Source organism: Bos taurus, chromosome 20 (genome assembly GCF_002263795.3).
Source record: "Bos taurus isolate L1 Dominette 01449 registration number 42190680 breed Hereford chromosome 20, ARS-UCD2.0, whole genome shotgun sequence".
NCBI classification, from domain to species: domain Eukaryota; kingdom Metazoa; phylum Chordata; class Mammalia; order Artiodactyla; family Bovidae; genus Bos; species Bos taurus.
The window spans coordinates 63,926,800-63,940,322 of NC_037347.1; the positions used below are offsets into that span (position 1 = coordinate 63,926,800).

The 13,523-nt window shown below is 41.7% G+C and overlaps 1 protein-coding gene across 3 annotated transcripts in view; it reads left to right on the plus strand.

Annotated features, from left to right (window-relative positions):
• SEMA5A (semaphorin 5A) overlaps positions 1-13,523 on the plus strand; it is a 568,430-nt gene that overhangs the window by 272,397 nt on the left and 282,510 nt on the right. For all 3 annotated transcript variants that reach the window (XR_009491999.1, XM_010816848.4, XM_002696441.7), the window contains one exon: positions 3,156-3,201. Coding sequence is in view for 2 of the 3 variants with exons in the window: in XM_010816848.4 (XP_010815150.2) it covers positions 3,156-3,201 (46 nt within the window). In the remaining variant the exon portion in view is untranslated. The remainder of the gene's footprint in view (positions 1-3,155; positions 3,202-13,523) is intronic.

Below are 13,523 nucleotides of genomic sequence, written 5' to 3' on the forward strand. Positions count from 1 at the left end.
CGCCTTCCAGCTCTTCCTTAGTGTATGAACGGCCTTTCTAGAAAGTTCTCAGAGACAACCCTGTAGTGTGGGTGCCCATCCTTGTATGTGTGTATGTGTGTGGGACAGAGGAGGAAAAGAAAGAGAGAGAGAAAGAGGTGGCCTTGCAATATCATCAAAGCTCTCAGGAAATTCACTGAGGAAGAATACAAATGGCTTCTTTATTGGGAACATTTGCAGGAAAAAAAATTTTTTTTTCTTAAAAGAGCCAGTGAGCTTGAAAGAGTGTGACCACTGGGTCCCAGAACAATGACCAGATAAACAATGTTGTCTTCTTTTCCAAAAGCCCAGTGGTGCCACCACCATCCCCCACTGACAACAATCCCATCACCAGAACACAGAGATAATCGCACCTGCCTATGCTGAAACCTGCCTTTGCTGGAAGGCAGAAATGCTCTTTCCTTCTCCATACAATGGAGAAAATGCTGAGAATTTCAACGTGTCTGGAAATGTTAATATTTTCCATAAACTACCTAGAAGGAGTTACTGGTAATTAAGTGCTGCTCAGACACCATTCTGTTTCCCTTTGATTTAAACCTCAAAGCAATATCAGCAAGTAGATCGGACTATTATCTCCAAGTTATAGATGAAGAGTTGGAAGCACAGCGTGCCCAACTTCCCTCCCCATGTAGTTTGGTGACAGAACTTTGGCCTTTGCACAAGTATCCTCGGCAACACTGTGTCCTGTCCTGGAGGGGCAGTGACTTCTGGCGACTTCCTGCATCCAGAAAGCCATGACGAACCCAGCCTGGGGGTGGGGAACCCTGGTGCTCACAAGGGGCTGTGAGTGCGTCATGGCCAGTAACCGCCTCTGGTGCCTCTTGTAAGCCCCTCATCTGAAGGATTCATCTCTGGGTAGGTAAGAAAGTGAAAGTAAAGTCAGTAACTCATGTCCGACTCTTTGGGACCGCAAAGACTGTAGCCTACCAGGCTCCTCCATCCATGGGACTTTCCAGGCAAGAGTACTGGGGTGGGTTGCCACTTCCTTCTCCAGGGGATCTTCCTGACCCAGGGATCAAACCTGGGTCTCCTGCATTGCAGGCAGACGCTTTACCGTCTGAAACACCAGGGATGCCCTGGGTAGGTATAGATTTCTAATTTCTCCTAGAAGCACTGTTTCACATCAGGTGAGACCTTGGCAGCTCTTTGTGTACTAGCCAGACTTCAGTGGTGCCTCCCTTGGCAGCCTGACTACACTCCTCCATTCCTGCACTGAATTCATCTTCCTTTCCCTGCAGGAAGATGTTTTCTGTTGGAGATCTTGCCTGTCCATGGTGCTGGACTAGGTAGAAGTAGTCCAGCTTCCACATTCCCTCTTCAAAGGCATCCTCAGTTCTGTGTAGTAATAGTGTTAGTCGTTCAGTTGTATCCAACTCTTTGCAATCCCATGAACTGTAGTCCACCAGGCTCCTCTCTCCATGGAATTCTCCAGGCAAGAATACTGGAGTGGGTTGCCATTCCCTTCTCCAGAGGATCTTCCTGACCCAGTGATTACACCCAGGTCTCCTGCACTGCAGGCAGATTCTTTACTAGCTGAGCCACCAGGGAAGTCTTCTGTAGACAGCTATGATTTGACTGTAAGAAAAGAGATGGGGAGTGTTCCCTCAATGACTCTGTGGTGGAGGTGCCATGTATTATGCACTTTATTGAGCTGGCCAAAATGGAGAAACCTGAATAAATTTTTTGGCCACCTCCATATTTCAGGGGCTGAATTGGAGGCACTGAATGACCATAGTGAGCATGCCATTGTAGTGATGGGAGAAGCGATTTTCAACATACAGGGTGGCGGCAGCTTTCCCGTGGAGCGGGGACACACTGTGAGAAACCTGAGTGCCCCAGGGGCAGGGGCTGGTCCTCCTGAGACCACCCAGAAAGTGGACTAAGTCCCCTTCTTCCCCCAGCAGTGTCCACCTACCTGTTTCTGGAGCTGGAACCTTCCCTGTTGTTTGTGCCTGGCATCTGCATCCCCACCATAGGGATGTTTCTTGGTTCTCTCAGGGCTGTGCCCATGGCCTGTTGTGTCTGTCCGTCGTCACCTCTTTTGGGACAGCGTGCTCACTTCGAACATCTGCCTACCTCCACAAGAGAGTGAAAATCATTTACATTTGTTTCTTGCTCGTGTTGGGAGAATTGGTATTTTCTTAGTATTTTCTTACCTTTGACTGTCCCACTATAACAGTATCCTCAGCTTCTCGGAGATCCCTCCCTGCACACATGCATTCTTAAGGTCTGCTCTCCACTCTGTGTCAATTTCTCCCTGCCATCACAGTTCACCCCTGGGCTGACTTTCCCGTCCATCCATCTCTGGGGTGCTGCTTCTGCTGCCCCAGCTTCTCATCTGCATGATGTTAAGATGTTCTTTCATGACTTAAGTTGGAGACCAATCCATTGTTTCTAAATGCTGCAGCAATATGATCCAAAGTCTTATGCGGCCATATCTCCATTTTCCCCTTTGCTCTGCTGATATCTCTTGCATATTTCATTGTTCTTCCTCTTTATTGTTGAAAGCTGATCATTTCCTTTTCTCTGATTCCCTGTTTCATGCTTAGGCAGCCAGAGCGGACCCTTTCAAACCCTTAATGGCAGATAGACAAGCTCATGCTTCTGAAATTATCACTCACAGAATCCCTCTCCAAAGAGGTAGAGAGCTATAATACTCAGACCATTGGTGAATTCAAAACCTGGATGTATTTTAATTATAAAACATGGTGAATACAGGTGACCTATCAGGATGAAGACTCACGAAGAGTGGTTTTGTATAGTCTTGCTGAACTTAAACTTAGTTTCAGAATTGAATACCCACGTCCTTTCGTCTGAATGGAATTCCATGAATTCAGAGAGCTTGTTAGTAATTTAGACTTACCTTAGTTTCTACCTCCTTATTCCTTAGCTTTCTCGCCAATCTCAAATGTGTGTTTCTGTTGACTTATTGAATGTCTCTTTGAAATCTGAGTTCCAAGGAAAACTGTTACAGTCTTAGCAGGAGATTGCTTTGGAAGCCAAAAATTGTTGTTTCTGTTTTGTTTTTTTTTTTTACTTGTTCTCATATTGTTTTATGAACTGCAATATTTTTAAATCTATTAAAAATGAAACTGTTCTCTTTCTGTATTTTGTAGAAACTACCTCTTCAGGTTACAGCTGGAGGATTTGTCTCTGATCCAGGTAGGTGCAATTTATTTTTCTTGAGCTTTTGTTTTCCATCTTAATTAGCTCTGTGTTTAAGGGGATGAAGACAGATGTACGTGAAGGCGTAAGTCAAGTCAGAGGAGGTGTTCCTTTCCTCAGAAGGTCAGATGTACGTGAAGGCGTAAGTCAAGTCAGAGGAGGTGTTCCTTTCCTCAGAAGGTCAGGCCACGGACCTCTTGGTTGACCTATTAGATAGGAGTCCTCGCCTGCTTTAATTCCCAACCAGCCCTCTTCCTTCTGAGCAGCCTCTTTTCCTTTCATGGAATCATCCTGACTTACTCTACATCAAATGAGAGCTAATTCAAGGGATATTATTTCCTCAATGTAAGGGAATGACCTTTCCCCCCTAGTTAATCATTGATTATTCAGTTTGATTCATCCAGCCATCATATTATCAAAATTAGCTCCCTTAGAAAAACATGTCTGTTTCTTCTTTATTATTTGCAATTAAAAATATTTAAGTATATGGCTTAAAACCACATATGATGAAGAATTAGTGGTGATAGATAAAAATGCAGTTTACCTACTTTCTTTCTTTTTTTTTTTTGTGGTTTGGAGGAGGAACCTGAAATGCTTAAGTCTGAACAGTGTATATTTTAGGGGCAGATCTGAATCATAAAGACCCTTTCAGTCTTTAGCAGTCTCTTGGAGAAGGATAGGGTTGTGGCATAAATATCTCCTCTACCAAGATTCTGGAACTCCCCGTGAAGCACAGAACCCTTGGGCTGTATATAGTTGGGAAAAATTCTTTAACCACCCTCATGTACTGGAGTTCTAAGAAGTGATTGGCAAGAAATTCATGTTATTTTCTTCTCTTTGTGCTGCTGGTATTTGTGAACATTCAGGAAACTTTAGAGTTAGGATTTAATATGAGATTTAAGTTTTATTTACCAGTACCTTAACATAAGCCAACCCCTACAAGAAAACTAATATCGGTAAACACTTTAAAGACCCATAGAGCCGGGTTTGTTATCTAGTTTCATGACTCCCAGCAATTGTAGACTTCTTCATCTGGAGAATAGCTACAAAACAATACCCATTGTCATTGCTGGAATTAAATAAAGCAGTGCATGCACAAGGGGTAAGGCATAGTCATTTTGTAACAAATGTTAATTGCTATTGTTTTTTGAAAGTGATGACAATAAATAATAACTTTTAAAATCATTTCATCACAGTGGACAATGAATCATCTCTCTACTGCAATTTGATGTATAACTAAAATCTTTGAGTTGATCATTAATGAAATTATGAATGTATTAATAAGAAATCAGAATGATCAGCAGTTTAACCAAAATAGTATATGATTTTAAATCATCTTTTATAAAATATGTACATTATTCAATAGATAGGGTTATTCTCATTTTGATTCTCATGGTATAATGTATTATTTGGCATGTTGTATGTGCTGAAAAAGTGAAATGTGTAGATCTGTGTGTGTACAGATATATATGTTTCCGTTTATATATTTGTTGATTTCCTAGTTCCCTAGCACCCTTGGCTAAGAAGGTCTAGAAGTATTGTCATTCCAACAGCAATGAACACACTGAACAATACCTAGTACTTGGTTTCTAAATATAATATCCATTAAGAAGAGACAGGGCTTCTTAGAGAAGTAACTGATTATAGAATTTTGGCAGAGAAAGTCCCAGGTAAGCCTGGAAGACTTTCTTGTTTCAGAAATTAAAGGATTATTCAAAGAATGATGAGAGCAGGTCAGAAGGATCTAAGAGCCAGCTTGATGTAGACTCACTGAAGAAATCTGGGACAGTTTGATTATTAAAATAACGATAGAATCAGATTATAGCACACTGAATTAACTAAGAATCCATGAGTAAATACTAACATAAAAATACACAAATGAGTAAACAAATGAGACAAAGGGACTGCTTATCCTCATGCTAAAATACCAACTAAGAAATAGTGAATGAATGATTTAATCAGGAAATTATCATTTGGCAATGATCACATGAAAAACTTGATTCAGGCAAAAATGATCAATGGATGCTAAATTTATAAAGGCTTTGATGGTGACCAAGATATCTGTATAGTCTCAAAGTCTTTACCTATAGAATGCTTATTAATTATAAGAGGAAAACTTGTGACTTGATCCTGAAGAGGCCTGGTCACTACTCTGATAACCAGCTAGTGAAGGTGCTTTCCCTAGTAATGGGACACAGAGTTAGTGTAAGCCTCCTGATTGCTGCTGCTGCTGCTGCTACGTCATTTCAGTCGTGTCCGACTCTGTGCGACCCCATAGACGGCAGCCCACCAGGGTCCCCCGTCCCTGGGATTCTCCAGGCAAGAACACTGGAGTGGGCTGCCATTTCCTTCTCCAATGCATGAAAGTGAAAAGTGAAAGTGAAGTCGCTCAGTCATGTCTGACTCTTTGCGACCCCATGGACTGCAGCCTACCAGGCTCCTCCGTCCATGGGATTTTCCAGGCAAGAGTACTAGAGTGGGGTGTCATCACCTTCTCCGAAGCTTCCTGATTAGATGCACGGAAAAGGCCACAGCAAGATTTCCATATTACATTCAAAAATTATAACCAGCTTCATCACGAGGGACTGTCACACAAACCAAACATGAAGTCCATTCTACAGAATGCTGATCTCTACTCTTCAAAAATCACCATCACCAAGGCACAATGAGCAAGAAGAGCTATTCCATCCTAAAGAGAAAAAATACATATGTCACACAAATGAAACACCTGATTAAAATTGCATCGTGGAGCAGGAAATACATTTTTTCTTGCTATAAAGGACAGTACTGGGACAACTGGTGAAATTTTAATGTCTGGGTAGAAGATGGTAGGAATGTATTAATATTAATGTCCTGACTTTGATAACTGTAATGTGGTTATGAAGGAGAATGTCTTTGTTCTTTGGACAAACCTTCTGAGATAAGTAAGGGTGAAGTTTCATTTCTGAAACGTATTCTGATTTAAAAAATTACCATATGTGTCTATATATTACATTACTGTTGCTTAGACACTAAGTTGTGTCCAACTCTTCTGCTACCCCATAGACTGAAGTCCGCCAAGTTCCTCTGCCCATGAGATTCTCCAGGCAAGAATGCTGGAGTGGGTTGCCATTTCCTCCTCCAGGGGAATCTTCCCAACCCAGGGGTTGAACCCATGTCTCCTGCATTGGCAGGCAGATTCTTTACCACTGAGTTACCACAGAAGCCCATATATAGTGTATATACATGTATGTGTTTCTGTCTATATATGTTCACACATACATGCATGCATGTAGAGAAAAAGAATCATAAAACAAATGTGATAAAACATCAATGGGTAAGCTCTAGAAATCTTGGTGAAAGATTTATGAGAGTCCATTGGGCATTTCTTACAAAAAAAATCCACATAATTTTGAAAGAAATAATGCAAAAAATAAGGAGACGCATTTGTCGTTACCATGTGTATGATGTTATTTTAGGGACAAGGGAACTAACTGTACTTTCCCCATTTTTGCTTCTCATTGTCATGACTGAGTTTTGGTGGAAATCAGGTTGAGGTTATTGATGAAATAAGCATTTTTATAGAGGTTTGGAAAATTCATCAGCGTCACCACCTGGCAAGAGAGAGCACGGTCTGCTGACACAGGGTCCGGCAGGAAGGCAGGGACTTCCTTTGTGGAGGCTTTGACGACACAGCCCTCATCACAGATGTCAGACATGGCATTGTGGTCAGTACACACGGTGACCCTCCTCTCTCACGTTCTGTGGGTGTATATGGTGCTCAGCTTACTGCAGCTTGGAGGCTTCTCTCTGGAAATTTTCACGCAGACTTTTTTTCTTACATGTCTGCAGTTAAGTTGTCCTTTTGATTTCTATGAATATTTTATTTCAACTTAAATGACTATTTCCAAGCGTAACAATGGGCTTCCCTGGTTGGCTCAGTGGTGGAGAATCCACCTGCCAATGCAGGAGACATGGGTTAGATCCCTGGGCTGAAAGATCCCCTGGAGAAGGAAATGACAACTCACTCCAGTTTCTTGCCTGGAGAATCCCATGGACAGAGGAGCCTGGTGGGTTACAGTCCATGGGCTTGCAAAAAGTTGGAGACAACTGAGGGACTAAAAAACAACAAGGGTAACAAAAAAGACTTGGCACGCTGATGAAGAAAGAGTTATAATGCCCAGGAGAGACACAATGTGATCCTCATGGACAGTGTAAGGTTATCTGATGGTCACACTGAAACAAGTAATATGAAGCACTATTTTTAATTGAGGTGTAGTTGTAGAATATATGTCAAGTGAACAACATATTGATACACAGCTCACAATTTTTAAAGGTTATATTCCATTTATAGTTATTATAAAATACTGAATATATTACCTGTGTTGTACAATATGTCTTTGTAGCTTATTTATTTTAAACATAGTAGTCGGTACCTCTGAATCCCTTTGGGGGGAAATTATTTTTAATAATATATTTTACTTAACTCATTATATCCCAAATATTAACATTTGAACATGCAGTGATTACAAAAAATAATGAGCTACATTTCTTTATTTTAATTGTATTAAGTCTTCAAACTCTGGTATGTGTTTCCCTCCTAGAGAATATATGGATTTGAAATAGCCACCACACAAGAATGGAAAAGCTCTTTCTGCCCAGTTGGACTGTGCCCTTTGAGATCACAAGGAGCAGTAGCATTTACGACTTCCATGCCTTCAGTTATGTTATAGAAATAGTATTTCCTCCAGGAACCACCTGGATTAATTGAATATTTTAGGCTATAAATTTTCTCCTTTCCTCTCTCTTCAAGAAAATAATTGCTTGAATGCTTGAATTAAGAAAATAATTGCTTAAATGTGAGAAAATGAGGGAACAGAGCCCAGAAAGGAAAAGCAATTTGCAAAAACAATGGAGAGCATCAGGGCTGAGAATCAGTGACATTCCTTATTTAACACTAGGCAAAGCTTCATTTGATCTGGCTCCTCCCTGCCTGATAGGCGGGTCCACTTCTGGTTGGCAGATGTCTTGGGATGTTTCCTTGGGTCTTGGAATTACAGGTTGCTGAAAACTTCCCAGACTGGGGGCCACTTCCCAACTCTCAGCATCTACTCAGGTCCTCTTTCTCGTGAACAATTTTAATCCCTTCTCAGTCTAGAAGATGCCAACCCTTGGGTCTCACTGTAACTGTCACCTCTTTGTAACCCACCTTGAGTCTGTTTGGGCTGATACTCCTGGAATGTGTTTCATAACCTCAGCTTTTATTCTTGATGATTTCCTCTTGTCTCAGATTGAAATTCTGTCTGTGTTCTGTGGAGCATTTGATTTCTTTGTGTCTTCAGGATTATATGAAAGTCGATCATTATATGTAGTCATCTGGCAGGTGATAGACTGGAGACGAATGTCTGTGAAAGTCTGCATCCCTTGATACTTGATAATATATTCACTCTGCAACTTTTTAAGACTTTATCATTAACAGGACATGGGGGAACTTCATATTTTTGTCCTTAAATTCAAGAGAAGGAAAGTAATGACATCCAGGGACTAGAGAAGTGCAGAATGCCTGCTGAAAGTCATGCTGAAATGCACATGTTCATGCTCCCACCCTACAGGAAAATTCTAGGACAGTATAATTAATTCCTGACTCCGACCCATTCCTTTATTTTTACGTGCCAGCCACCTGGCTGCTCCATCTTACTCTGCACTTTTCTTCTTCCCCAAATTCTTCTGCTTAAATGCTGTTTTCAGATCAGTAATGAGAAAGCAGACATTGAACAAGGTTCCTTTCTTGAATTTCTATCTAGTGATTTTCACAGAGTTCCAGAGCCTCCCTCTGAATTCCTGATCCCTGAACTCAATGCGCTCATGTGTGTTCTGCAGCCAGCAGTTTCCAGCCCCCCCACCCCACCACAGTAGCACTGTGAACACCCTTGGTGCATCCTCCCATCTCCCCTTCCCCACACCAGGGTGGTCCACACACAATGACTAGCTGGTCCCAGCACAGTGACTTGACGGTCCAAACTTTCGTTGTTTAATGAGGGTTCCCGCTCTTGTTCCTGCCCAAGGGGTGAGGGATGGGTTGAAGATGCAATGCTGGTACATTCCCAGAAATCAGAGCCTGTTATCCATCCACCATGGTCGGGCTTCATGGTTCAGCTTGTGGAAATGTGTGGAAATCCACAAGTGAGAAAAATGGACTTTTGTAAAGTGGCGTCAGGATGAGAGAATGAACTGTGAGGTCAGGCTGCCTGATAAGCCTGATCCTGACTGCAGTCTGGAACTGGCATCAGCAGAACCTGAATCAGAGTTCTTTTTCCCCTTTTCTCTCTAACAAAGTCAAGACACCACTAGTGGGGTTTCTAAAGCAGCCAAAGTTTGAGCAAGGATTGGGTTGGGACTCAATTACTATTACTCCCAGTGAACATTATCTGTTTGAGGTAAATCTCTTAGCATCACTGCAAAAATATTCACCTATAAATATACCATGAGCTAGAGTGGCTGTATCTGGAATATTTGTTGTGATTTTCAAATATGCATATCTTAAAGTATCAAAGCGAAAGACCCAGAGGAAACAAAATCTGTTTTTCATCAATGACTGGAGAATCAGATATTCATGTGACATCATTTATAAGGTCTTTCTGCCAGCAGCCTGTGATAAATCTCCTTGCAGCTCACCGTGTGCTGAAATGTAGCCTTTGCATCTTGGAAACCAGTCATGTTCAGGCACAGGGATGGAGGGCATGGAATTTCCCATCAGGCGTCTCTCCTACTTCTTGTCATAATAACAGATCCAACTCTTCAGCATCACTTTTTATTTCTTGCCTTGATCACAGCAGTTATTTTCTAAGAACAAAGCTTTGTGGAAAATGTAAAAACACAGCTGGCCTCAAGAGGAATTGACGGCGTTTGCCCATCTGGGGTTGTGCCTGGGATGGCCCGAGGTAGATGTGCATTGAGCAACCTCCTATGAACACTGAGAGACCGCAGCTCGTTTAACCTCGATGTCTTCCTAACGTACTTTGGGGAAATAGCTCAAAATCCATTTTTGTATTGCTTTGTTACTGAGGGAAAGGAATTCACAGCCTGTTTCTCACTCAAAACTGCTGGAATAAGCACAAAAAATTGAAATCTGTGTTCCAATTTGCCACCTGCCTCGCTCTGGTTTCTAAATTGAAAACTATTAAGTCTCTGACGACCTGGTCAATATTGGTAGAGAATTCGCTCCAAAGTTAAGGTAAATGTTAACTTTGTTTCTTGTATATTTAGGTTTGGGGAATTGCGTTTCAACTCCAGTCAATTTCTAAGCCAGTATTTCTCAATTAGGGGCAGTTTTACTGCTGGGAACATCAGGTTGTTACCACTGGAGGGGAAAGTGCTAGTGGCATCTAGTGGGTTAAGACCAGAGATGCTGCTAAACTTTCTGCAGTGCGCAGGACAGCCCCTCGCTGCTCAACCAAGAATGCTCTGGCTCTAACTGCTAATAGCACCGAGGCTGGAAACTCTAGGTTAAGTGATCACTGCCTTGGCTTCTGTGTGTTTTGAGGAAGCCACTTTTCAAGTCTGCAATGTTAACATTATTGGATTAAATCTAGAAGATCAGTGCTTGGGGAATTTTCCTCTTCAGAGTCTTTCATATATTTAACCAAACACATGCATGAGCCCTTGGTGGCATTTCTAAAGAAGCTGCTGTGGTTCTTGGGTTTAAATTGCTTCCTTTTATTAATATGAAATTAAATTTAAAAACAAATTGAGTCAATTTATAATATCAAAACCCTCTCTGATGGGTCATAACAATTTGATACAACTACCCTCTGTTGGAATTCTTCTGTATAATTTAAAGAACGATGTTTTAATTAATAATTTAGAATAACTATTCAAGTAAGATATTCACATTGATCGATGTTTTCAGTCTTGTCTTGTATTTATATTGGAAGACTGGTCTCCCGTGTGGGCCCTAAAAATCGTGATTCTAAATTTTCTTTCTTTTCTGCCTTCCTTTGTCAAATATGTTCTTAAAATCATACTGCTGTAGAAGTGACTGGGATTTTAGTGATTAAAGCGCTTAGAGATCTTTATGATAAATTTTGACAGTTCTGAAAATGAAGACTTGCCGATAGTGGTTAGGGTTTTATGGGAACATGGCCATGCCCATTTATTTGCATTGTCCAGCTCATGATTATCCTTAATAAATCTTATTGACACACAAACACACCCACTCATTTGGATGTTTTCTATGGCTTCTAGATCAACTGGGTTGACCAGTTGTATCAGATACTGTCTAGGCTACAAAGCTAAAGTATTTATTATCTGATCCATTAAAGAAGTTTGTCACCTATTATGGTACCAAACAGGTGGTACAGATGAAGATATCCGTTAAGTGTTTCCTAAATGAGTGAGTGAACACAGTATGATGTACTGTTGTTCTTTGTTTTTGCTTTTTTTTCCCCCCAGACATTGTGCAGTTGATGTGTTTATTTTGACTTCTTGGCCAATAATTTTCATGGTCCTCCCTAGACTGTGACCTGTAGATTCGCAACCCCAAGTGTCTCCATTTGTCCCCAGATTCTTGTCTCTTCCTTCCACTCCCTTGGTAAACGTTTCCCATCAAGAGATGTTTTATCTACCCATTTATCCAAACACTTTACTCTCCTTTTCTCATAAGTTCCTGGAGGATTTATAGTTTCTGGTGTGTATTTTGTATAAAGTGAAGTGAAATCACTCAGTCGTGTCTGACTCTCTGAGACCCCATGGGATTCTCTAGAATACTGGAGTGGGTAGCCTTTACCTTCTCCAGGAATATTCCCAACCCAGGGATCAAACCGAGGTCTTTCGCATTGCAGGCAGATTCTTTACCAGTCAATAAGGACTAAGGTTTTACTAGTTTCACAGAAAAGAGTCACATTGAGTTCATGCTATTAACAAACAGCTAGTGTATAAGCTCCTAGTGTATAAACACAAATCAGAAGTTTCTTACTTACGTGATGACTGTCCAGGGCAGCAGCTGTGGGGACTCTGTTCTCTGCTGCCATCCAGGAGCCCAGGGGCTTCTGCTTGTGGTACCTTCAGGGCAGAAAAGGTGGAGGATGTTGCAGAGAAGATCTGCATGGCCCATGCCAGGATGTGGCATGCCCCCTTCTGCCCAGTGGCCACTACGTCACACAGCCTCAACCAACTTCAAGGAGGCTGGGATTATAATTTATCCATGTTCCCAGAAAGAAGCCAAAAACTGAGACCTTCGGACATTGCCAGGCATTAGCATTTTCTCCCAGAAGGTGCTAGGAAAACAAGATTAGCACCTAGGACTATGCTTCACTGATACTGTTTTCTGCCCCTACCCCCCACCATTCCAGCCATTCTGATTTTCTACTGTACACACAGATTTATCCGTGCCTCCAACATTTCTGTAACTAACAAAGCAGGGATATGTTGAACCAACCATTTAAACTCTTCAGACCTCAATTTTATTGATGGTGCATTTGGAGAAGAGAGCTGGGGAGAAGAGTAGGCTGGATCGTCCCTGCAGTCCCTTTCAGCATTAAAATCTTAACGTGTGCCATCCTGGTGCTGATTCTTCCTTCTGTCACTGCTTAAGTGACTCCCGGATTCCTCCTTCTTTAAAGAAAACTTGCCTGTAATGGGAAACCTGGCACTGTTCTTATTTGATGTTACCTTAATGACTTAATGTCATGAGTTAATGATGATAACCACAGCAGCAGGAATAGCAGACCATGTTCACTGTGCCTTTCCTCCGTACTCAGCTCTTCACATGCATCATCAGCTCAGTTTTGTTTTCCCAGTACCACTATGGTGTAGTAGATATTATTGTCAGTATTTTGCCAAGGAAGAGTTGAATCTTGGAGAGTTTATGTGGTTTAGCTAGGATGACCCAGCTGGTATATACCAGAAATACCGTTTGGATCTGGGTACATTGGGCTCCAGGCTTCTGAGGTAGCTCAGTAGATAAAGAACCCATCAGCAGTTCAAGAGTTGTAGGAAATGTGGGTTTGATCCCTGGGTCAGGAAGATCCTCTGGAGGAGGACATAGCAACCCACTCCAGTATTTTTGCCTGGAGAATTCCATGGACAGAGGAGCCTGGTGGGCTACAGTCCATGAGGTCAGAGAGCCGGACACAAGTGAAGTGACTGAGCATGCGTGCATGCACATTGGGTGCCCAGATGACCGTCTCTTAATCACTGAAACACTATCGTACTCATTACAATGTGAGTAATGTTGCACCACCTGTGGGTGACCACTGGCCTACAGTAGACATAATTGTTCATTTATAATTATAATTTTTACGTGGATTTAAGCCGAGTTCCCTGAAAGTCTGAGACAAGGA